The sequence below is a fragment of the Melozone crissalis genome, unplaced genomic scaffold, assembly GCF_028551555.1.
Source record: "Melozone crissalis strain CALT ecotype California unplaced genomic scaffold, PUWL_Pcris_2 ptg000041l_1, whole genome shotgun sequence".
Lineage (NCBI taxonomy): Eukaryota > Metazoa > Chordata > Aves > Passeriformes > Passerellidae > Melozone > Melozone crissalis.
Window position 1 is genome coordinate 6,117,399 of NW_026535819.1, and position 25,469 is coordinate 6,142,867.

The 25,469-nt window shown below is 47.8% G+C and overlaps 1 protein-coding gene across 7 annotated transcripts; it reads left to right on the top strand.

Moving 5' to 3' along the window:
• Positions 1-300: 300 nt before the first annotated feature.
• SLC25A25 (solute carrier family 25 member 25) lies at positions 301-25,340 on the top strand. Of its 7 annotated transcripts, XM_054284138.1 has the most exons (13): positions 301-618; position 831; positions 2,119-2,243; positions 19,758-19,884; positions 19,972-20,059; positions 20,501-20,536; positions 20,836-20,947; positions 21,661-21,819; positions 22,550-22,702; positions 22,800-22,907; positions 23,142-23,309; positions 23,797-23,947; positions 24,894-25,340. In XM_054284138.1, the coding sequence occupies exons 1-13, from the start codon at positions 337-339 to the stop codon at positions 25,076-25,078; spliced, it is 1,695 nt and encodes a 564-aa protein (XP_054140113.1). In that variant the 5' UTR covers positions 301-336; the 3' UTR covers positions 25,079-25,340. The 7 variants fall into 7 exon arrangements, with proteins under 7 accessions (XP_054140113.1, XP_054140107.1, XP_054140108.1 ...); XM_054284132.1 differs by lacking the exons at position 831; positions 2,119-2,243; XM_054284134.1 differs by lacking the exons at positions 301-618; position 831; positions 2,119-2,243 and adding an exon at positions 10,877-11,550.
• The last annotated feature ends 129 nt before the right edge of the window (positions 25,341-25,469 follow it).

The window sequence follows — 25,469 nt, forward strand, 5'->3', positions numbered from 1 at the left end:
CCGCTCTGATTGGAGGAGGTGTCCTTATCACCGCCCCCACAGGCAGCTCAGCCAATCGCGGCTTGTCCCGCGCGCCTGCACCGCCCCCTGTGCCGCACTCCGAAACACCGTGGCGCTTCCTCCTGATTGGTGCAGCCGGGGGCGTCCCCGTGACGTCACGACCCGCCTCTCTGGGTAGGCGCCAGGGGGCGTGTCCCAGGGCGTGTCGCCAGCTCTGATTGGCTGGCTCGGGGCGTCACGTGGCGACGACGGCGCGTGGCGCGAAGGCGGAAGCGGCGCCATTTGCCGGTGCCGCGGGCGTGAGGGGTGCTCGGGGTGCTCGGTGCCGGCGCGGCCATGCCGGGGGCGCGGCGCTCTCTCGCCTCCCCGGTGGTGAGCGGCGTTCTCTGCCCGTGCGGGTCCCCGCACGGATCTGCAGTGGAAAGCGGCAGCGGTGGCAGCGGCGGGGGGAACGCGGGGTCCTGCGGGCGGTCGCTGTGCGAGGCCTCCGAGCAGGACCGGCGTCTCCGCACCCTGTTCCAGAAGCTCGACGTGAACCGCGACGGCGCGCTCTGCATCCACGACCTGGCCGTGGGGCTGGGCCGCCTCGGGCTGCACCGCTCCGAGCTGGATCTGCTGGTGAGCGGCGGCGGGCGGTGGGGTCCGGCCCGGCGGGGCCGAGCGCGCCCGCGATCCGGGGCTCAGGGAGGGTTCGGCCGCTCCCCGCGTCCCGTGTCCGCTCCGGGGCCCTCTCTGTGTTTGTCTCGGGAGCAGGACGCGGACTCTGGAGGCTTTCCAGCTGTGTCCCGCCGGGGCAGCGGTAGCACTATGACAATGCCTGGGTCCTTTAGCGTCCTGTTCCCCGAACGAGAGCGGGGCTGGGATCCGACACGGCCGCTCCCCTCCCCAGGGTCCTTGCCTCAGAGCCACCCTGCTGGCTTCCACGCTGGACCCGGAGGAATCGGCTTGCTTGCTGCCTGTAGGCATGCACGGTATTAACTGCCCGTAGTTAATAAGATTAAAACTTAAGTGTTTGGGCAGGGAAAACCATAAAGGAAATCGTGTTTCTGCAGGAGTCAGGACAGGGCAACTTGCATGCTGGCTTATACTAGTGGATGGTCCTTTGGGAGTGATTCCTGCAGTCAGGATAATTGTGCAGGTTTCATTCCATCCCTGTGTTCCTCATATGAGTCTGGCAGCGTGTTGCTTCTCATGTTTGCCCAGGATGGCTCATGCCAGACTCGTTTACTTTATGGGTTTGGAAATATCTTAGAACGTCGGGAGGCTGCTGTACTGTACAGTTTGCACATATAAAACATGCAGCCCAGGGAGCTTTCTGTACTCACCGCTCTGTGTGATGCTGTATGCTGGGGGCTCCAAGGTTCAACGTGATGCTGCTCTATTAACTGTGACGAGTGTGATTTACATGTCCATGTGGCTTGTCCTTAGTGCTGCACAGGCTTCCCCTGCCCAGTCACTTGTATTTTATGTGCAGGGCCATAAAAAACTGAATATCATGTGAAGATAGGAGATAAACACATGGGTGCAGCCAGGGATGTGCCACTACAGAGTGCCTGAGTTGTACAGGAAGGAAGAAGAGTTTAAGAATAACTTCTGAGTCACTAAAAAGATACTTAATTCAAGTGACAGCTCCTATTCTCTCCCTGTTCTGGGAGTGGTGCCCCACTTTGAGTGCTTTAATTACACAGTCCTTTCCAGAGTTTCTAGTCCCTTTCTAACTTTGATTCTCCAGCATCTTAACTTCTGACATTTCTTTTTGGTTGGCATCTTCCTAGCTGCTGTAAAATACGAGAATTCCTTGGCAGTGTGATCTTGTGAGTAGTTCAGTTGTGCTGTTTCTAGAAAAAACATGAGTTCTGCTGGGTGCATTTGGCTATGTCGATCTGCTTGTACCACAAGTCACTGTGCATGCCCTGTGACCCTGACCTGCTGCCACCTCTGGGGCCAATCCTTGACCTCTGGTAAAAATCCCCCGTGACCCAGAACGTTCTGTGCTTACACCTGCACGCTTTCCTCTGTTTGCATTCCCTTCTCTTTGCATGCAGTTCAGTCCAGCCTAGCATTCTGCAGCCCAGGAGGAAGCACCTTCACACAAAGTGCATTTTTACTTCCCAGCAGAGAGTTTCTTTGTGTGGTGGGAGCGACATGGAGGAACCGTTCTGTGGGGACCGGAGCTCGCTGCCGAGGGAAGCCCTGCCTGGATGCTGCTTAACAATCCTGTCTTTCTGCTGAAGCCCTTGTCTGTCAGTATTGTTCCTCTGCCTTTTCCTTCCTCTGACTCTTTTTCCACATCAATAGAGTGAGAGGGGTGAAATGTGGCTCAGGGTGCACAGAGGAGCTGTGGCTGCCCCATCTCTGGAAATGTTCAAGGCCAGGCTGGAGTGAGCAACTTAATTTAGTAGCAAGGGGTTGGAACTGGGTGCTCCTTTCCCAACTCAAAACATTCTAGAGTTTGCAAAGCATTGTTATTGTGGTAAAGCATCCCCTTTAGCAGGGTAATAACCATGGAGAGTGAAAGCATTGAGAGTGAGGATGCAGAGTTCAAAACTCTCAAGTTCCAGTTAAAAATGTGGGAGCAGCCCTCAGCTGGCTAGCAAACTTCAGTGTCGAGCAGTTTTTAGGGAAATCAGATAAACTTCCTGTTTGCAAGGCAGTTCTATTAATAAGTCAGTCCTTTTTCTGCTCCATCCTCAGCTAATTATGGCATCTCACTGCCCAACTAATGTGAGGTCACGCTCAGGGAAAGTGCTCAAGTGTCAAGATAGAAAACCCTTCTGATTTATCGAGCACGGTATTTGGAGACTAATTTGGGCATAAATCACATGGATTGCTTGTGATTAGTAAATTACTTGGTGCCTGTGGTGCACTTTATTTTTCCTTCCATGCAGCAGTACATTTGATATGGGAGTTGCCTTCTAATGTTTGGGAGCAGATGGAGAAAACATTGGGCTCGTAAAGTGAAGTTATCTCCCATCTTAGCTGTGAGCTGCTGATCTCCCTGCCTCAGTGGGCTAAAAGTCCTCGTGGTAACAATAACTTTTGGGCTGAACTTGAAAAGAAAATGAGCAATATTTTGGCTCCTTCAATGCTTGTGAGTTCTTGCCGAGATAAAACCCTTTGTGGCATTCCTGGAAAATTGCTGCTTTCTCTTTCAGAGGTGGCCTTCTGTGGTGGGTGAGAGAAGGGCTTGCACTCAGATGTCCTTTGAGGTGGAATTTGCTTATGTAAAAGATGTTTTCTTTTTCTTTTTTTTTTTTGTTTTTTTGTTTTTTTGTTTTAAGCCATGCTGTTATCTTTAAACCAATTGACAAATACCAGTGTGCCAAACCAGTGAGCCTTGTAACGAAATGCTTGTTTGCACTGGTCAGCATGAAGCAATCCACACAGTTCACTCTGTTTGGGCAGTAAAATGATAACCATGTGAAGAATTTTTTAAAAGCCTTTTTTGTTCTACTGTGTGGAGGGATAGTCTTTTACTGCTAAATTTCATCTACCTCTGGGATGGTAAATGTCCTGTTACTGTTGCTTTCTGACTTTATATAGACCTATGGAGCTTGAAATATGCACTCAATGGAAATATGCTGAAAGAGAATTGTTTCCTGCTTTGTGTCTGTAGATGTCCTATTGCTGAAAGAATGTGTGATGGTAATATTTGTGTGTTTGCTAATATAACTGTTTTCCTACTGATCCTGATTAACTGCAGGGCTGGAATGCCATTCCAAAACTTCATCTCTGCTGCTGAAGTTCCAGACAGTCTGAACTGGTGGAATTAACCCCAGCTGCCTAGAGACAGACTGAAGTGGTGAACTTTGTCTGCAGCTGCCTCTTCTGTAATGCTCAGCATCTTCTGCTGGACTTGTTCACTTTAAGAAACAGAGAAAACATAACCCTTGTCTCTTTTCAGTCCCAGATGTCCTCTTTGCCTCTACCCTAACAGTGATGTCCTCCTTAGTCTTGTGATACTCTCCCCTCCTAAGTTCATGTATTCAGCTGTGATTGCTCCCTTGGAATCAGCTTCCCCGTGGAAAACTGTATCAGCTCCCAGGCTGCTGAAATCTGCTTTCATCACTTCTTCCTTAGCCTCATATCTTCACTCTGATGTTCAGGTCCTGGCTGTCCAAACTTCCTCCAAGGTCTGTTTTTTACTTTTCCCATGTCCTGTAAAGCAGAGCTGTGCTCCTGCAGTGTTCTGTTTGCGTCAGGCTTTTCTCCTGAGCAGCTTTGCATTTTAAGTGTGTCCCTGGACTCTTCCAGCTGTGCCCGTGCCACTCTGGGACAATAAATCAGTTTGCTCTTTGGCAAGTGGCTCCATGGATGGATTGAGAAACTCTTTCTACTGTAGCAGTTGCAATCGTAAAAAAATTTAATCTTGTTTCTGATCAATGCTTTATCTTCTGTGGTGACGTCATTTCATTCTTCCTCCCAGGCTCTGTTTCTGTAACTGTTTTTTTGTTCTTCAGCACTTTGGAATACTCTGTTTTATACTGTGCACAGTGTACTGCAATTCTGAGCAAGTAAGGGGCAGAAGGAGCAGGGAATTTTTCCTTTCACCTGTTTCCTTTCCCTTTCCAGGGACTTTTTCCAGTGTGATGCTTTCACCTGTTTTCCATTCACAGCCATCTGGAATTGGAGGACCTGAGTTTTGATTGTGTTACAGAAGTCAGTTTATGATAAAAAGAGCAAAATTCTAACACTGTTCTGTGATTTGGACTGGAATATCTCTCCTGCTCTCATTTAAATCTCATGATACATCTCCAAACCTATATACATTTATGCATTATCACATTTTCATGGTTTGTGTGCCCTGAATCCTGCTGGGGCACTTGTGGAGCTTTTAGCTGGGCTTTTGTAATTCACCTTGAAGGGTTAAGCAACACTAGGTTGTATCAGACAAATCCTGTTACAGTTTGATATTCCAACTGATAGCCTTCCCTCTGCTGCCAACAACTTCTCATCCACCCATCTCCTTACCAATCCCAAAGGATTACCTTTTGTGAATACCCCAAACCAGTTTAATACAAGGTGAAACCATTTTCAATAACATGTTAATTAAATTCACACATTCATGAGTAATGTTTATTAAAATAATAAACAAAATAGATCATATCTGCTGGATCTGCAGGGAGTGGAGGCCTGTTCTTGCTCTTTGTAATTATGAAATGTGTGGTTTGATGGAGACCCTGTTCTCATGCACTTGAGCAAGAGCAGAACTGTAGGTCAGTGATTTAATTGTAGATAAAACTTTCCAATCTGTGGTGAGTGGTTGGTTGGTATGAATTTGGGGTTGTTGCCTTCTCTGATTCAGGCTGAGGACGCAAATGAACTCAAATCCATCACATGAGTTCTTGACAGCTGCAGAAAAGACTTGGAGAAGACAGGCCTTGGCTTTGGCACAAGGAAACTTCTAGTGTTGGTTATTAATAGCCTTGGCCAGCAGCCCTGCAGTGAGAGCTCTGGGACAGGGGATGCCAGGGAGACGGGCTGTGACCCTGCCAGGGCCAGCAGGAGGAGAGGGGAGCTGGGGGCAGGAGCCTCAGCCTGTCCTGGGGAAAGGCTCTACCCACACCTGGTGCCTGCTCAGCCCTGCCTTGGTGTGATTAATGCCTGAAATGGGCAGTGTGTCCACTCAGTGCTCTGAGGGGAGGCTGGTTTTAATATTGCACAGGAGAAACTTGCTCCTGCATGTTTTCCTTACATATAAACAAACAACTGCAGATGAGACAAGTGTTGCTTTATTTACATATAGGACCATGCATATAACTCTTGAGGGATGTTTGTTCTTCCAGGATTGTTTTTGTCCTATCTTGCAGAAAATTGGAGAAGCCTGCTGGTTCTCTGGTTTATTTAGCAGAGACCTTTGTCCTATTTGCACAGTGCTGATGACCAAGGGCTGCTGGCTGACCTTTGAGAGGTGTAGGTGCAACTTGGACTAGAGCATAGAAATTTTAAATGTCAGCATTGTGTGAGTAGAAGGGCATCCTGAATATCACTGATGTGGCCTCACAGCGTTGCTTCCTGCAGGATGGGGTCTGTTCTGAACTGTGTAGGGAGTGAATGCCTGTGGGAACTCCTCAGCCTGAGTGGAATGAAACAACAGAACTCACCCAAAGCAGCTGATTGTGCCTGTGTAGAATGTGCAGCAGGGCTTTGGTCTTTCAGTGTGTTCTGTGGGACATGTTTTAGTGACCAGCACTCAATGCCTTGGTAAGTAGTGGACATCTCCTTGCCCTCATCTGCACAGATTTTTAGAATAGTTAATGTTGGAAAAGACTTCCAGGATAGGGTCCAACATTTGATGTAGCACCACTGTATTACCTAATCTAGCACTAAATTGTTTTGAGAACACCTCCAGGGATGGTGACCTCACTGGACAGCCTGTGCCAGTGCCTTACAATCCTTTCAGTGAAAAAATGCTTCCTGATGGCCAACCTGAACCTCCCCTGGTGTTGCTTGAGGCCATTTCCTCTTGTGCAGTTGCTGATTACTCTGGAAAAGAGGTTAACTTCCTAAAACCTTATTTCAGGGAGGTGTCAGATTACTGAGATAACAGCAGGTAAAAAACCTCCAGACTTCAGCATATTTACTGTTTCTTTTAAATTTTGTTTTTAAAATCTAGCTGAATATTGAACAGAACCTTTAAATGGTTGGTGAGCATTAATAAAAGACATCAAAGCCACAATAAGGACTTGGTGTTTTGTTTGAGAGCCCTACAAGATGGTGAAGCTGCAGCCCTGGGCCCTTGGTTGCACACAGCATAACATGATACAGTGCTGGGAGGAGGAAAAGGGGGAGGGAGCTTTTTCCTACAGCCCTACTTGTAGCAAATGGGAAATGAGCCTTTGTTCTTGTTCATGTCCTACTGCTATATTTGTCCCTGTGAATGTGGGACATGAGCACAGTTTAATGATGGCCCAGCCTTTGTCTTGGGTGAAGAAGCATAGCTGTGATAACTCATGGCAAGGCAGCTGGGATGCCTGAGTTTTTCGAACTCCCAAGTCATGAGCTGCAGGGAGGCTTCTGGCAGCTAAAGTGGTTTGCAGTGGAGAATTCTGCTCTAAGAGAAATATTTGAAATTTTTAGATCATGAGTTGCCTGGAAAGGCAGAGCTGCTTGGTATGTGAACCTGCATAGTTTAGCCTGAGGAGAGCTGTGTGGGGGCAGGCCTGGGCCAGGGCTATCCTTCCTCACCACCTGCTTTCTTCTTAACTGTCTGGTGCAGCAAGAAGTTGATTCTCTAATTTCTGAGTATTAAGGATGCTCTGTCTCTTGGTTAATCCCTCTCTCCATATAACATGATATGACCTTGGTGGAACTCTCAGTCCTGGGCAGTGGCTCTGTGCTCCCTGTCCCTGGCCAGCTCTCTCTGTATTTTTGCATTTGGCACTGGCTGTGGATGCCTGAATAGATCAGCCTGGGTAGCTCATTCCTTGTGCCAGGGTTTCTGTAACAAGGAGACCTGGGTTGCTGTGTAGTGTTCCCTGAGCTATGCTGTGTCACCTTAATATATGAAAGTACTTGAATGTCACCAGACACTTAAATTATTTAAGCAGCAGTGGCCAAGGCATTGAGATTTTATGTCATGGTGTGAGAAGCACCGTGCAGGGTTAACTTCAACTGTTTAAGAAGTGTGAAGTAGTGACATGCTTAACGCTTTCCTCTTTCAGAAGTTAAATTTGAAAAGATGAGAGGTGATTGGCAGAGTCGTGGTGGCCCATCCCAGCTGGGGGCTGGGTGCACACCCATGTGGGCAGCAGGGCTCCTGGGGGTGCTTCCAGGAGGCTCCCAAGGAGATGAGTCACTGCTCATTCCTGCAGGGTCACTCAAGGAACCAGAGATGCCAGCAGCTCTTCCTGTGCTGGAGGAGGAGAGGGGTCACTGCCCCCCCTTTCTTTTTGCCCTCCCTCTCACAGTTTTTACATGTTAGCAAGTTGTGGGTGATGAGGCTCACAAATTCACACTGTGCATTTACTCAAAAGTCTTCTAGAAACCATCTTAAAGCAAAAGTTAATTTCTGCCAGTGTACCAGCCTGGAAAAGGCAAGTGTCTGTCTGAAAAGTGGAGTTTTAGACTCAGCAGGTATTATGATGTGGCTGAAAAGGGTACCAGGATACCTGAATTTATGGCTTATGCAGAACCTCCCTCTGCCAGCTTGCAGTACTGAGAAAAATAATTGAGCCAAACATGTCAGTCTCTTGCTTTTTTCTCTCTCTTTTGTCTCCATTTGGATAGATTACAGCTCTTTATTGTCAGCTTCTGCCCAGGCTATCTAATGGCTCCCCATTTTGGTGTGCAGGGCTCTGAGGCCAGCTGTCCCCATGGCTGGTGTGCTGGCCAGGAGCCAGCGTTCAGATCAGCCCTCCTGCTTTTTCTGCCTTAAACCCCAGGTCTGGGTCATGCCAGCAGCTGGAGTTGCAGAATAGCTGTCTCCTGATGGAGCTGAGGTTGGGAAAGCTGTTTCACTGTGGTCTAGGTGATCATTCATGATTTCCAGAAAAAGTGAATTCTTGTTCCTCGTGTGACTTTGTGTCACCTTTCATGCTGGACTCTCAGTATTTATTACATCTTTTTTGTGTCAATGATTTGCTTCCTGGTGGTGTTGGCAGAGTAATATTTCCCTACAAATTCCCTGTAGGAGTGCAGTTGTTTTGCTTCTAGCTATAATCATCTTGCTGTTACTAGGTTTATAATTCCGGCCTAATAAAATTCCCCACTTGGTAAAATAAATGCTTTTTAATTTTTTTTTTTTCTTAAATATGATTAGAAACTTCTGCCTGTTCTCAAGGCAGAATTAGTGTGGTGGCAGAATTCCTCTGAGCTTTCCTTTAGTGAGGACAGAGGCCAAAGAAGCATTGCTAAGTTTCTGCTTTAATTACACCCCAGCCATGTAATTTCTTGCAGAAATTATTATTTTCTTATGAAATCTCTGCATGAACAAAGGAAGATTGGGGATCCCTGATGTGCACACACCACTAATATTAAAACAAATGCAGGGGAACAATTGTAACAGTGTCAGGTAACATCAGCTGTTAAATGGGGCCTTGTGAGTATTGAGTGACCACAGAGGACAAATCTCAAGTTCTGCTTTGGCTGCTTTGCCTTCTGCATGGTGACTTGTAGCTGTGTGAGTGGCAGGGCAGCCTGCCTGTTGCTGCAGGCAGCTCAGATGCCCTTTCCATGCTTTCTGGACCCCATCCATGAGCAGCCTCAGCTGGTTACCTCAGCAGGAAAGCTCTGCAGGGCTTTGGCTGGGTTCATGAGGTTTCAGAAGAGCATGGGGGCAAGGTAAGAGCAGGGCTTAAGTGGATGTGTGAGATGACTTGTAGTGGCAGTAAGCTTGAGATTAGTTCACAGCTGCTTGTGAAACCACAGCCTTAGGCTAATAGAAGCTGATTTTGAAGAACTGTGCCCAGTTCAGAAAATCTGCTTTGTTCCTTTGGCTTGAGAGCATTAAAAACTTCCAAATGTCATCTTAAAGGATCTGATTCACTATGTGTTAGAAAGTAGTTTAACTTTTGTGCTTGTAGCTGGGATGACTGACAGCAGCTCAGGGTAATGGAGGCATGACAAGAATTCCTCAGGCTTTTCTGCCTCTGTCTGAGCTGCTGACTGCATCCCAACTAGAACCAGGCTGTGCCATTCCTCACAGAGGGACTGGGCTTTCCCACACCCTCACCCCAGTGGTGCTGCCCCATAATTAAAAAAAAATTTATGTGTGGTTACTTGTTGGTATGTGTCAAATTTCAAGATAAAAAACTTTGTTGCATACTGCACATAGACCTTGTGATTAAAAAGCATTTTTTTCTTGTTAAGTAATTCTGGTGTATGTGCAGAAGAATTTTTTTTAATGTGGTGTCTTCTATGTACTTGTCTCTCACTTTTTCCATTACTTAGGTTCATTGTAGGAATTCAATGACAGCAAGTTCCCAAAAGTGATGTTCATCTCAAAATTTATGTGCAGTTTGGCTGCTTAAGGCTCTCAGACCTTTTAGATTTTGGATTGTATTTCACATCTAATATCTGTATACTGGAAGTGCCCTGCAGTCTGCCACTCTCAAAAGTTAAAAGCTGCAAACTGAGGTCCTTGGTAGCTCTTGCTGTGCTGTGTTGGGTAGCCCCAGGTGATGGAAGCTGTGGGTTTGTACTCATTTTTTCTGCCAAAACTTAGGGAAGAATTGCAGTACTTTGGAAGTGAGGCATGCAGTGCCCTCTGTGGACACAGAGAATCTGGGAATATGAAGTAAATTGATGAACTGTAAAATGGAAAATGCAGGGTGGGATATGGTGGGAGGCCGATACAGCTCACTAATCAATGAACAAATGCTGCTGTGGCATCCCTTGTGGAAATCCAAGCAATATCATGTGTCCCTGTGCTTACATACATCAATATCCTACCTTAGCCTAGGTTCCTCCAGCAGAGCTCGGCCAGCCGGCCAAGCAGCGATGCTTTAAGCCCAGCTCTCTCTCACACTGATGAATGGCCGTGGGCGCTGTGCTGGCAGCACAATGCAGCACCGAGAGCTATTGTAGGCACGGATGAGACCATAATAGACCGGGGAGAGAGAGAGAGAGTGCGCTTAGAGGTTAATGCGGCCACGGCTGGGCAAAGCCGGCTTCTCTCTGCACAACCATCTGCCGCCCTAACAAAGAGCCGCAGCCGGGGAGGCACACGCACCCCTCGGCCGGTGCCCATCGCTCCGGGGCCGCCAGTGCCGGTGCCCGGGGCAGTGCTGGTTGCCGGAGCAGTCAGTGCCGGTGCCCGGGGCCGCGGGCGCGCTCCTCTGCGGGCGGCCTCCCGCGCCCGGGGCGCGCTCCCGGGCGGCTGCGCGCGCGGCCGCGCTCCGGAGCAGCGCAGTGTCGGGAGCGCGGATTGGCTGGGCACTGCTGCAGTGGGGACGCAGCCCCGGTGCTCAGCATCGCCGGGAGCCGGGACGCGCCGCTCGCTTGGCAGCTCTGAGAGGCTCCTGTCGGAGAGGTTCATCGTTAGCTCGGGCGTCTCGGCTTCTCTGCGCGAGCAGTCTCGGCTTCTCCGTGCCGCGGGGGCTTGTGCTTTGTCTGTTGCCATCAGATTTCTGAGGCTCTGGTACAATGAGCTGCTTGTCAGGCCAGGCACGACTGCAGTAGCAGCAATTTCAAAAGGCAGGAAGCGTCCGCAGGAGCGGTCTGTAAAGAATCGGAGCCGGTGGAGTCGCTGGGTTGAAGCTCCCGCTGGCTGCCGTGCCGGTTCCCGTCTCGGGGGTGCTTGGTAGTGCAGTCACATCATCCTTGGCAGCGGGCAGCTCCTGAGCGCTCAGGGTTTCCCTGCCTGGGATGCTCGCTGGAGCAGCAATGCTGCAGACCCTGTGGCATTTTCTGTCTAGCTTCCTTCCCAGGGCCATATGCCAAGGTCCTGCAGATGAAAAAGAGGATGAGGCCAGAAACACCACCCCACTTCCAGGCCCCGGGGAGAAAGGGCCAAAGGTGTTGGGGAAGACACAGGACAGAGGGACTGATCCCACTGAAAGGAGACCAACTATCCTACTGGTGGTTGGACCCGCAGAGCATTTTCCAAAGGTAATGGGATATGCAGGGGCCTGAGGAGGGGTTGGTGCACATGACAGTGAGTGTGTGGTCTGCTGGGAGAAGGGCTGTTGCAGGTGGAGTGTGTGAGTAGCTGTGTATGTGTGAATTTGGGGAGGGGGGAGAGGAACAGGAAAAGGGAGCAGGGTCTAACGCGTGTGCTTGCTAGAAAGGAAGGGGGCGGGGGGCAGGGGAGTGACTGAAGAGAGGAGGTGATCTAACCCTCCAAACACGATGTTCAAAGTGTGGGAGAAAAACGCTGTTTAGGGGCAAGGGGGAATATGGGGCCTCCAGGGTTCCTGGGCAACTTGTAAAAAGCATGACTGAGAGGACAGGGAATGATAATGCAGGTTAGTGGCGAGTCCCACCCCTGCACCCCAGACCGGCAAAGAATCAAATGCATCCTAAAATGTTCTGGAGTCAGTCTCTGGTAATTTGGCAAGCCTTTGGTAAAACTTGCATATTTTGAGCAAATGAATAACTGGCTGAATTATTTGAATGGCAGAGCCCGGAAGAGAGTAAAGACTGTCCCTGGGGAGCGGGTGGCATAAGGGAGAGACTGAAATCTGCGTGAGGGTGGGAAGTTCCCAGGGGATGGGAGAGTGGGGAGGTGGTGGGGGCACTCAGTTGGCAGAGAATAAATGGTGAGGCTTTGTTTGGGGGGAGGTGAACAAAAGCTGCTTAGTTTAGTGCTGGAGCTCCCATCACAGTGCTGGCCGACTGCATTTCTGGCTTATTTAATGGAGGGAGTGCTGTCTGTGTCCCCTGAGGATGGTGCAGTCAGCTCTGACTACATGTGGTTTAAAACCAAGGGTGTGAGCTGGGATTAGGGAGGAAGGAGTTGGGTGTAAGGCCTGTGAAGGGTGGGGATGATACTGAAGGGCTGCAGCAAGGATAGGGGTGTGTGACTTTCAGAATCCAGTTTATTTCACAGGGAATTTAACATGGTTGTTGCTGTGAGCTTTCTCTTTAAATTGGGGGATGAACAGGTTTAAATTGTAGAGAGGATTAATATCTGTTCTGCTGCTGTTTTGAATGGAAACAAGCAGGGCGGCATTTCACATTCTGGGGAGCAGAAGCCACTCCCTGCTTGAATCAGGCTGAAAAATCTGCAGGGACTTTTGCCTTCATCTCTATCCTTAGCAGTTAGCACTGTGCATCCCCTTCCAAAAAAGGAGCATGCGCGTTTTCAGGAGGACTTTGGTGCACAGAGGTTGAAGAAGGACAGAGGCTCAGAACTGAAGGAAGTGCTGACGAAAACCTTGGAATTACAGGGCTGAAAATCTCTGGTGTCTTCCAGAGAACAATGGTCTCTCTGTCAGGGAGAGTCCATCTGCTCACACCTGGAAATAAAGCTTTCTCTGAAAGCTGATACCAATCTCCTCTTTCCTGTGTGACCCTGGGAAGTTTTGCTGCATAGGAACCGTAGGATTGGCTGATGGAGAAATACCTAGAGGATAAAGATGTGGTAAAATGGAGTTATTGCATCTTAGCAAGTAACTGCCCATCTGCCAGGAGGTTGTGACTGTGTAATTTTAGCTTGCCCTGATTGTAAAGTAAAGTGCAGTGTAAAGCTCTTCTGTTGAGGATTATGCAGATATGTTTCACCTTGCAATTCAGGCTGGCTTATGCTTCATCCAGCCCATGGCTCAGCTGATGGACAGTAAGTAACTTGTTAAGATGCAATGACTTGTTTGTGCTTGATCAGATATCAGTGTTCCAATTACTTGGCTGAAGGAGAAGAGACTTTGGGAAAAGTCTCATACAGCCTTAGGGATAGATAATAAAGCACAGTGAGCAAAGAGTGTTATTTAGTGCTAATAGAAAATGGGGGCTTTTGTTCTCTGCCACTGGCTGACTGTAACCTTGGGAGCAGTCTCTTGATTGATAGGCCACTCATTTTGTAAAAACACCTGTTACTACTTCTCTTCTAAAACCACACAAAATACCACACCTGGTACTGGGGTTTCTGTAGGGAATTGATGTGTATCCATAAACTTCACTGGAGGGGCTTCCTGCCTTGGTTCTTCAGTCTTGTTATTGCTGTGTTCCTCCTCAGATGTTTACCTGTTCCAAGCTGTTCCAACGTGAGGCTGTTATTGCAAATATGGGGAGAAAACACTGATTGCAAATGTGTTATGCTGGCCCTGGATCTGTGTACACAGGAAACAGGCATGATCTGCCCCTGATGTCACCATCTGGACTTGTAACTTTGGATCCGTGTGTTGTTGGTGGAACAGGTCACCTTCCCTGGTCACCTTTATGTCGAATATCACATAGTGCTCTCTGCTGTGCCTGCTCTCTTATCCCTCCCCTGGCAAAGCTGGGCTGGTTGCAGCTCTTTACTCTGCTGGGGTCTCTTAAATCATTAACTCCCCTCCTTCATACACTGTACACTCTCTGTGCTTTGTGAGGACTTTCTGTACTGTCCAATTAATTATAAGCTAGTTTCCAGAAATTGAAAAAGACCAAGTCAGCAGAACCCAGTGAAACCTTCTAGCAATGGGGTTGGAGCCCAGAGAGCTGTTTTGCCTCTGAAGGAGGATGTTACGTGACTGTGACGCTTGCTGGTACTTGGTATTTTTAGAGCCTTTTTTTTAGCAAAGTAAATTCAAAATTAAACAGCATACTTTCCTGCTCCTTGTATGGCTGCATCTTTCCATCCCTTGGGAGGTGCATTCTGGAGGTGATGTAGTAAACCAGTGATGAAGCAGATGACCAGAAGTGTCCAAAAGACTTGTAAAGGTTAGCAGGGATGGCAGGGTATGGAAACTGGTACCTCATGCAGCATTTAAGAGAACCAAATCCTATAAATAAAATGAAAATGAGTTTGCTAAAGGGAGAAAGCTGTGTTTGCCTTCCTTCATGGCTCACTTTTCTTGTCATCAAGGAAACTGCAGAGGGTATTAGCCTGGCTGGCTCCACATGGCCCAGCAATGTGTGGGTTCAGTGTCGGGATCAGTGGATGGAAATATCAGGGAGGAGTGACTTCATTTGAGCTCTGTGCCCTGTCCTTGCTTTGGTCAGGAATAGACAGAGCTAATGAGGGATGTACTGTCCATAGCTGGTGCCCTGAGCTGTGTGTGCTGCTGCCTGCAGGTGCTGGGGCAGTGGCACTGGCTCTGTGTGTGCTGAGATGTGGCCACTGACCCCACGCCAGTGTCCCAGCAGCACTGATCCCTGCAGCTTTGGAGAGCTGCCTGGCTCCTGAGTATTTCCAGCTTTACCAGGATTTTTAAAGCTGAAATATAAAAACTTCTTAATACTTAAGTTCCCTTTGTCATTATAACCTGAATTGCTGGTATAAACTTCATTTGTAATCTGTCTCTCCTTCTTAGCTCACTGTTCTGTAATTAATACCCTGCTTAAAATCAGCTTTAACTTCATTAGCTTTCTCCTTTCCTCTGACGTAGGTAGAAGGGCTTTTTTTCCTAAAATGTGGCCGATTTTGCCTTTTGTCTCTAGCTGCCAAGTCCAAACAGAGTTTCTTAGGAAAATCTGCATCATGTTGGCATAGCAACTGAGCTGCCAAGCAGCTATAATAGTGATGCTTGGCAACTCGTGGGAAGGACTACGGAGGATCTTAAGGCTTTGTGAAGCAAATCTGAGTTAGATTTGTTCACTTACTGCCTGTTGCTGGGGGTACCCACTCTGCTCCCCTCTCTGGGGGTGTTTGGTGTTGAACAGTGGGGTGTAGGTATCATTAGGGGGCTGCTTGCAGTGGGACTGGCCTTGGTGGGAAGGCTGGGCTGTGCTGTGGGCATGCATGCAGCGAGCTGCTGCAGCAGCTGATCTTTAAGAGGATCTGGAGTCCCTGAGAAGATCCTGTTTTCATGCAGAGAGACGTCAGCAGGGAGTAGGTTAAGCCTAGTTAGGTAACCTGGCCGTGGTGCCATGGTAGGTGAGGTGCCCCAGGAAGGGCAGAGGACACCACTGTAGGTCACGAATCCCAAGGGTACTGAGTTGCTGTGGGTCGTGATCCATTAAGCTTTTTTTAAAAAAAATAAATCCTTGAAATGAAGCCAGAGATTAAATATTCCCAGTTGGTGTGATTGACATGCAGCTCCATGAGCAGCTCATTACAGACCTTGGCTTTGCTGCAGAGAACAAAACACCACGGCAAAGACGTGCAGGCACCCTGGGCATGAGGGCCTGAGGAGGGGAGAGCTGCTTGGACTTTGCTCGGGCAGGCAGGCTGTTCAAACACAACCAGCACTCGAAAATGTTGCTGTGTCCGCAGCACTGGGCAAGGCTGTTATCCTGGCTGGCTTGAACCAGTTCAGCAAACACACTTTGTTACTTCTGCTGCAGATAGGATTTCAGTGTTTGGGTTATGGGCTGTGGCTTTTTGCATCTTCCCTGCGTGATAACTTCTCTTTGATTAATACCAAGACTGTAACTTTATTTAAAAATGATGTCAGCAGTCAGTGATTCTGTCCTGAACAGCATTGTTACCTCCTGCACATTGGTACTCTCTCTGGAGAGCTAGGTGTTATCTGTACCTCAGACTCCACCAAATGCTCAGGAAGCTGTAATTATACCTGCACTAAATGGTGCTTGTGCCACACTCCCTCCAGCCTGGCTTGCTCCTAATGAGAGCTCAGGAACTGCTTACAAAGCAGTTAAACTGTCAAGGGTACAAACTGGAAAATTGTTCTGCCCAGGACACTTCTTGTAGCACACAAATGATTGCAATGTTTAATTGGAGTCAGAAGAGGATGAAAAAAATTAAGCTGGTGTAACTGCTGTGTGGATGCTTAGCTAGGAGGCTTAGGAGCAGCTGGGGCTGTTTTGAAGGCCGCCCTTGATTTGGGTGATTTTCTCTGTATTTGGCTCGATGACAAACCTCCACAGGCTTTATTGCTGCTGTGTTGGTAACTGGAGTGCTACAGAGGGGAGAGATCTTTGTGTGCAGGGGTTGTCTGCTCTTAGCTGGCACAAGTGGTTTCAGGAGAACTTGCAAACAAAGCCAGTCAACTCTGGCATAATAAAATAACTTCGTAAAAGTGGAAGACTTCTGCTTAAGCTGGCTATGCTCAAACAGTAAGTGGCTGGCATCCTGTTCTTACTGCACTTTTAAAAAATAATTTTGGGAAGGCAGCGATAGTCCTCCTGATGGGACTGTGACGGGAGAGGTTGTGATCAAGACTGCTACCTGTACAAATCCCCACAGAGGTGAGAACAGGATCAGGAAAGGACTGATCAGCTGTAAGGCACAGCCAGAGTGTGCTGGCCCTTGGCCAGGGGCCGCGGGTTAAGAGGCCCGCAGTGAGAGTTCAGCGCAGGGCTGTGATGTAAGGTGTGAGGGGAGCCGGGTGTTGGGCAATGGCAGCGCTCACGTGTGTCCCGTGTGTCCCGGCACCGCTGGGCGGGACCGGCGGCCCCGGTTCCCTTTTAAGCAGAAGGGCCGGGCTTGTGCAGCCAATCCCGCCGGAGCCGGCTCGCTCATAGGCGTGTGTCATGAGACTCGCTGGCATTTCCTTTCCGCTCGCTGCTGAAATTAGCTCCGGGGAATCGCTCACTTTGACGTCCCTTCCTCGCCGGTCGCAGTGAGCAGGGCAGCGAGTGCTGGGCTCCGAAGATGCTCTGCCTCTGTCTGTACGTGCCGGTGTTCGGGGAGAGGCAGACGGAGTTTGAGTACTTTGAGTCGAAGGGGCTGCCGGCCGAACTCAAATCCATCTTCCGACTCAGTCTCCTCATTCCTTCCCAGGAATTCTCCACCTACCGCCAGTGGAAGCAGGTATGGCCGTAAGAGAGGGATAGAAGGGAAGGAGGTGGTGTTTAATACATTTAGTGGCTTGCTTGAGAGGGGGAGAAGGTTGTGATGGCTCTGTTGTAATAACTGAGTGAAGCATGGAAATGCTTCTCGTGCCCCTTGGCAGGGATTGCTGAACCAGCGTGGAGTGATTCTTTTGTTTTCTTTTTGATTCTTTTGTTTTGAATTGGATGAGGTCTCAGTGCCTATAAGACTGTTTAAAACAGTTGATGTGAGTTAAATAGAAAAAAGGGGTTTTCCAAACTATGGAGTCTTCTGCTTCTATGAGTCTGTTCAGATACAGCATTTCACATCCTCTTCCTCTTCCTTACATCCTTCCACATGCCTCCTCTTGACAGCAGGGCTGGAATGAGGAGTCAGCTGAAGCTGGGGAAGGTGAGCAGGTTTGTGCTGGGAGGAGGAGAGCAGCTCAGCGAGTGACTCAGCCAGGGTGGGTGGGCTGAGCTGGGGAAGGTTATGCAAGACCCTTTTGCTTTGCTGTGCAAGGGACATGTGCTAAATCCGTGGAGTTTCCCATCCTGGTGTGTCACAGCTCTTCCTTTCATCTTGCTGCTATTTTTTTTTCCATGCTCAGGCTGTCAAGAGCCCAGAGAGCTGATTATTGATCAGCCAAGCAGGGGAGGCTTTTTACACCTCTGAAAGGACATGGACAGCAGGCTGGAAGGTGTGTGGTGACCACAGGAACTTCTGCAGCCAAAATAGCTGTTAATGGCCAGCCAGATTTCATGTTGAAAGTGAAGAGGTGCAGGCAGATACTTGTTCACACCTGCAGAGGAGATGCTGGGAGCTTGGCTTTCTCACCCCTCACACGTGTGCTGAGGGTTACTGTCATGCAGGCAGCGTTTCTGTGCTCTGGCTGTGGGGGAGGAAGGGCAAAGCTTTTATTGCCTGCAGTCTCTGATCTCTCAGGCTGCATTTTTGCAGCTGAGAGAGAGGGAGCAGTTGCAGAGTCACATCTCTGTTACAGTGCCTCCGAATTATGAATGCCTGTCAACTGGTTGGGGGTTGCCAGTGAGAGGGAAGCCCTGATTCAGCTGTTCAAGCCATGTGCTGACAGCAGAGGGGTGTTGGTCTATATTTAGCCCACCAGTTGAATGTGAGGTCGTATCTGAACTTCACAACAGTCATATGATAAATGGCAGGGTGGGAATACTGGGCATGCCTTGGAGGTCAGGGCAGCTGGGACAGCACTTTCTTATTTAAGGTGCATAAAGTGATTAGGAATAATCCTCCTAGCATTAGGGCTAAAGAGGCAGGACTTGCTGGGTGAGGGAGAGCGTTTCAATAACGAATTATTTAGTACTGGAGTAATTTAAAATGACATTGAAACAAAGACTTACGGCTTATGAAGGGGACCAGTGGTCATAGACCGAGCACATATCACAGTGAGTTTAGGCTTGCCTAATACTTTGAATGATAAATATTGAACAAGATATTGGTGAACAGAGGGTTAACCCATTTCATCTCAGCTCAGAGCTTCCTTAACAACCCATCTGCTATTAACATAAATGTTACAAGAATTAAAACAAAACTTTGGGTGATACACTAGACTGAATCACACCTAATTGAGTGTTGCTCACTGATGTTGGACAAGACTTAAAGGCTGTCAAAGGCAAGTGACTGAATCAGAAGGGGAATAGGAACTCCCTGAGCCACATTCTTGAAGTCTGGAGATCACCTCACCTGTCAACCTGCAGCCATGTGCCCTTAGAGAGGACAGTCCACGGGCTCTTGCCTCACTGAGTTGCAGTTAGTTAATTAGTCATTTACCTTGTCCTAGATGTCTGGCACAGTTTGATCTTGATTTTAGCTTTGTCCTACTAAGAACCGATTCTTGCTCTATATGCATCTCATGGAAACTTGTGTAATTAAAGCACGTAGCTTCAGGGTGCCTAAACGAGTTCACAAAAGGTTTTTATCTTTGGCTGTGTTCACTAGAGCTGGACAGGATTGTGCTGGCTGGAGTTAGTTACTGCCAGAGGGAGCTTACTTCTCTAAGGATTGTAGTAGGCATGGAATTCCTTCTCCTGTTCAGTTTATTTTTATAAGCTCAAGTTTTGTGATTCACTTTTTATGCAGATCTGTTGACTCATACTTAGTTCTAGAATCTCAACCTCCACAAGGACTTTGCAATATGTTAATCAAGGTACAGTCCTGAGATTAGACACAGGACACTAGCATAATATCCCTCATAAAAACATGAGGCATTTCATCTGTGTAATGGACTTTGGGAAACAGTTGGAATCAGGTGACTTTTGTATGCTATGGCATTGCTCAACTCTATTAGAAGAATTACAGTTCTGTCAGCTACTTTTTGGAGAAAAAGTCAAAGTTGTGTGGGAAATGTTTTAAAGATGGTAGAAGGGGAGATAGATCTGTCTGAGTGAACAAAGGAACTGACAGTTCTTGGTTGTTTTCTGAACAGAAAATTGTGAAGGCTGGAGACAAAGACCTGGATGGACAGCTGGATTTTGAGGAATTTGTTCACTATCTCCAGGACCATGAAAAGAAGCTGAGACTGGTTTTCAAGAGTCTGGATAAAAAGAATGATGGTAGGCACCTTTCTCATGCTCAGGGTGGACTGGTGCACGTGTCAGCCTGTGATGTGTATCCTTGAGCTCTCTGGATTATCTTCCCAGGCCGCATCGATGCCCAGGAGATTGTCCAGTCCCTGCGGGACCTGGGGGTCAAGATCTCTGAACAGCAGGCTGAGAAAATACTGAAGAGGTGAAGATTCCTCTGGTTTTTCTGTTTTATGTCAAGGGAACTAGAAAGAAATATAGGGACATGGAAGCCTCCCTTTTCCCCCTGTATGCACTTTCCAGAGACTTTGGTTCCTCCCTTTTTTCCTGTTACTTTCTGTTTTGATTTCTCCCTGTGAATTGGCATACAAATATAAAATCATAATGCTTTATTGAGACTTACTGTCAGAGCCTCTCCCTGACCTGTTGAGGGGAAGTGCTTGCACCTAAGCTGATTTGCATCCCTGTCTGACTGTCCTGCTGCCCTGAGCTTGCTGCTGTGGAGAGGGACTGTGCAGTTGCTCTTTGGAAATGCTAAGTGCTTTATGCATGTGGCACTAACATGTTAACAACCACTTATTTGTGCTGTTTTTTTCCTCTTTTTTTCCTCTGCTACCTTCCCTCTGTCTGTTTGCCTGTGTGTCAGAATAAGGACGGGACACTTCTGGGGTCCTGTCACCTAGTAAGTATTATTTTCCCTTCAGTGTCAGTTATGTCCCTGAATTTGGTAGAAGGGTTGCAAATATTGTTGTGGGCTGGTTAGAAGGGAGAGAGAGGGGAGGAAAGAGAGAGCCCACTTCTACCTCAGCATTGTTTGGTGAACAGAAGGTTTCCTAGCTTTGTCTTGTGTTTCTTTAGAAGTCTTTTAGTGGTTGCTTTGCAAAGCTCTATTTGGTGTAGGCTTGCATAATCAAAGGGAAGGGGAGGAGGAATTTGTCACCCAGTGGGAGTCTGTACTCACCTGATGATCAATCTTTTTAGCATGGATAAAAATGGGACAATGACAATTGATTGGAATGAGTGGAGAGACTATCACCTGCTGCACCCCGTGGAGAACATTCCTGAAATCATCCTGTACTGGAAGCACTCCACGGTAAGAAAAACAGGTCTCAGTCTTTGCCCAGCTTCTTGGTCCAAGTCCTGGCCCCCAGGAGCTGCTATCAGCAGTTCTTATCTTTCTCTTCATGGTTCACAGCTTCCCTGTAGCCCTTGAAGCTCAATTGCTTCCTGTCCTCTGCTGTAATCTTGCCACATATCACTGTCACAGGTGCTGGCACAGGCGATGATGACTGCAGTACTGCAGGGAGCTGAGGGTGTTCTCTTGGTGTGCACCTCCAGGAGCTCCTGCCAGGGGCCAGCCCCAGCTGGTTCAGGACCTGTTAAAACTAGAACCGGATTCCAGAGGCAGCCATCCTTCCTGGAGTTATCTGTTTGTGAATAGTACTTAATGAGATTTAGCAGGCTGCCAGCTTGGAAGGTTCTGGAGAGGTCCAGCTTTTCTGCCATGCAGCTGCCTGCCGTGGGTCAGTTTGTTCCTAAATACCTGCAGTATTTTGGTGTAGACAAATGTTCAGCAGTTGCCAGGATCTTGGAGAGAAATCCTGAAATCAGAACTCAGTTTCCCCTGTGACATGTCCTAGCATGGCAGCTCCTGTGGCCAGGCACAGCAGTTAGTGGCTGTAGATAAGCTGCTGGCCTGGAATAAGCAGATCCTGTGCTTGAGCACCTGCTGCTAGGAAAGAGCAGTAAAACTTCAGCAAGATCACTGGCTGATGAAGCATTTCTCAATACCTTCTCCTTTTGCAGATCTTCGATGTGGGAGAGAATTTGACTGTCCCTGATGAGTTCACAGTGGAAGAGAGGCAGACAGGGATGTGGTGGAGACATCTGGTTGCAGGTGGAGGTGCAGGTGCCGTGTCCAGAACCTGCACAGCTCCCTTGGACCGTTTGAAAGTGCTCATGCAGGTAAGATGGAGCAGTTCCAGTTTGTTTAAATACCAGATTCCTTTAATAGTTATGGTAATAATGTTCATCAACACAGTGCAGCACTCTGGCCAACGTTAATCTTGTCGTTCTTTTATTACTGTTTTTAAAAGCATTTTGAATTATTTAAGTGATCAAAGTAATATTAAAAAGTTATTATTCATTGACTAGAAAAATTACAGAGAATTTTTTTTGAGGTAGACATGTCAAAATTGCTGGTAATAATATGGAAAACTTGGGTTTTGGTGAAACAGATTAAAATCCTGCGTTCATTTGAGAGACCTTGAGGCCATAAGAGTTGAAGTGAATGTGGTGGTCAGTTGGCAGAGCTTGTATTCAGTATTTTCAGCATTAGGAAGGAGTTGGAAAATTTTGATTTTCGCCTGCTTTGTCACTGCTCTAGAACCAGCTGAGAAGTTGATGGGTAGTTGATCCTCTGCTAGGTATGGGAAAAAGCCAAGACAGTTGCCTTTTTAACCTTTCCTCCCATTCCAGAGGGAGATATTGATTAGATTGATTAGTTAACGCTAGACTTGGCAAAAAAGAAAAGAAGCTTGCTTTCCCATTGTCGAAGTTATCTGGAAGGGATTAAAGCCTTGGCAGCTCTCTGGGTAAACAAAAAAGCGCCCTTTTGTCCCTGGATTACAGAAAAACGTTGCACTGTCGTAGTGGGGCTGGAACTGATGCAGGCTTGTGGCTTGTCCCTGTCCAGGTGCACGCCTCGCGCAGTAACAACATGTGCATCGTCGGCGGCTTCACGCAGATGATCCGCGAGGGCGGCCCCCGCTCACTGTGGAGGGGCAACGGCATCAACGTGCTCAAGATTGCCCCCGAGTCAGCCATCAAGTTCATGGCCTATGAGCAGGTGAGGGCTCAGCTGTGAGTGCAGAGCAAGCTGGAAAGAAAGCGATGGCTGAGATCAGTCTGTCTCACTGTCTGTCTGTCTGTTGTGGTTTGTGCAGATCAAGCGGTTCATCGGCACCGACCAGGAAATGCTGAGGATCCACGAGAGGCTCCTGGCTGGTTCTCTGGCTGGGGCCATTGCACAGAGCAGCATCTACCCCATGGAGGTGAGGCAGGAGGCTGAGTCCAGCCCAGGAGGCTTGTGGGTGGGAAAATGTGGGAAAATTATCACACCATCACTGTGATAATTAATTAATGAGTTCTCAGAGGTGGTACCAAGCAGTACTGCTTGCAGGACACTTGCTGTGGTCCTGACAGTTGTGCTCCTAGGAATGACTTTGTACATTGTTCTCCTGCTGATTCTCCTGTAGGCCTTCATGCTATTTATTCTTGTCCTCCAGGTTCTGAAAACACGGATGGCTCTGAGAAAGACAGGGCAATATTCAGGCATGTTGGATTGTGCCAAAAACATCCTTGCAAAGGAAGGAATGGCTGCCTTCTACAAAGGCTACATCCCCAACATGCTGGGAATCATTCCATATGCTGGGATTGACCTGGCAGTCTATGAGGTATGAAGCCTTTAACCTATTGTTAGGTTAAGCCTAACAATTATGATATTATGTTTTATGTTATTGTTAGCCTATTGTAGGGCTGTGCTGCTTGTGTGGCCTTATCACTGTCAGACCTATCAGTCACAACAGGAGTTCAAGTAATTTATCAAAGCTTACTTGAACAACTTATGTGGGCACAAATGTATTTTTTTTACCCCAAAATGGTTTAAAAGATAATCCAATGTGGTTATTCTAGTTCATAAACCATAGTCAGCATCATGCATGGCCCCTTGTTCCTTTTCTTCATGAGAAAATTGCAGCAGAAAATTAAAGGAGGGATTTTCCCCAGGCACTACAGCAACAGCAGCTCAAAAAGATTTGAGAAACCCTGTGCTTTTGGCTGAACTTGCCTGGAACTTTCTGGGCCTTTACTCTAGATCATTCATGAAATGTGATACTCCTTTACTTGCCTCTTCCCTGCTGACCTTGGCCTTGTTCCTTCCAGACACTAAAAAACACCTGGTTGCAACGCTACGCCGTCAACAGCGCTGACCCCGGGGTCTTTGTCCTGCTGGCCTGTGGCACCATCTCCAGCACCTGTGGGCAGCTGGCCAGTTACCCTCTGGCCCTTGTGAGGACACGCATGCAGGCCCAAGGTGAGAGTTCTGGAACAGTGGGAGCTGCTGTGGTGGTGTTTGCAGGGGTCCCAGGACCCCCAGGGAAGAGATGAGAATGCTGACTCCATGTTTCAGAAGGCTGGTTTATTATTTTATAAAATATATATTTTAAAATGATACTATCTTAATATATTATTATATTATTATTTTTATTATACATTATTCTATATTTTATATAAAATTATATATTATATAATATATATTAATATATTATTATTTTAAAACTATCCTAAAACAATAGAAGATTTCATTAGATTACATTTCATAGATTTCATCAGAAGGCTAGCAGGGAATGGAACAAGAATGGAATGAATAACAAAAGCTTGTGTCTGACTGAGAGTCCAAGACAGCTGGACTGTGATTGGTCATTAATTAGAAACAATCGCATGAGACCAATCAAAGATGCACCTGTTGCATTCCACAGCAGCAGATAATTATTGCTTACATTTTGTTCCTGAGGCCTCTCAGTCTCTCAGGAGGAAAAATCCCAGCAAAGGGATTTTTCAGAAAATGTCATGGCTACAAACTCCTGCCTTTGTTTTTGAGCAAGGCTAAGTTTTTTAGTGTCAGCATTGCAACAATAGCCTGTGCTGGCCCCCACAGCTGAGCCAAGGGCTGTTTGTGATGCTGCAAGGGCACACTGGACTTTGTGCTGCCCTTCTGACCTCTGAGCTCAAGGACCTCCAGGACAGAGGTTCTGTTTTGCTCAGATCAGCAGTTCTGGGCTGAGGGCATCTGCAGAGCAGTTTGAGAAAATACTTGCAGTGTGCAGCACAGAATGGGCAGCTGAGAAATTAATGCTGTCCCCCACAAAGCACCTTTGCTCTGGGAACATCTGAAAGCACATGGATCAGTACTGCTCTTGGAAACAAAAGCGTTTTCACCACATAGGCTGCATTATTTATTGTGGCTTTCCCTATTGCAGCTTCAGTGGAGGGTGCTCCTGAAGTGACCATGAGGGGACTGTTCAAACACATCCTGAAGACAGAGGGAGCGTTTGGGCTTTACCGGGGCCTGGCACCCAACTTCATGAAGGTGATCCCAGCTGTGAGCATCAGCTACGTGGTCTATGAGAACTTGAAGATGACTCTGGGCGTGGACTCACGGTGACCAGGAGATGCTGAGGACTTGGAACTCTGAAATCTTGGGATGCAATCCCAAGACATATAAGCCATCTCTCATTCTGTGAATGTGTCGACACTAAGCTGACTAAGCAAAGCTGTGAAATCTCAGATTGTGAGTCAGTAAGGAACGGGGAGGGGAGGATCTGGTGTCCTTTGCCATCTTGCTACTCAGAGCTCCACATAAACCATCATGGGGTCCTTTTTGTTGGGCCTTTTGGGAGACCAGGAGCTGAACTCCTGGGAGTTGCTGAGGTCAGTTCCCAGCAGTATGACAGAGTAGCAAAGATTTGGGTTACAGGTCTGCTCTCGGCGTGTTGCCTGTACAGAGCTGTTTGCCTACAGATGAGCACCTTCTGACTTGCTGAAAGAGCTTCTTT

Coding starts and splice junctions, on each gene's coding strand:
- SLC25A25 (XM_054284138.1), top strand. CDS start 337: ATGCCGGGGGCGCGGCGCTCTCTCGCCTCCCCGGTGGTGAGCGGCGTT. Junction 23,310..23,796: donor TTGACCTGGCAGTCTATGAG/GTATGAAGCCTT, acceptor TGTTCCTTCCAG/ACACTAAAAAACACCTGGTT. Junction 23,948..24,893: donor GACACGCATGCAGGCCCAAG/GTGAGAGTTCTG, acceptor TCCCTATTGCAG/CTTCAGTGGAGGGTGCTCCT.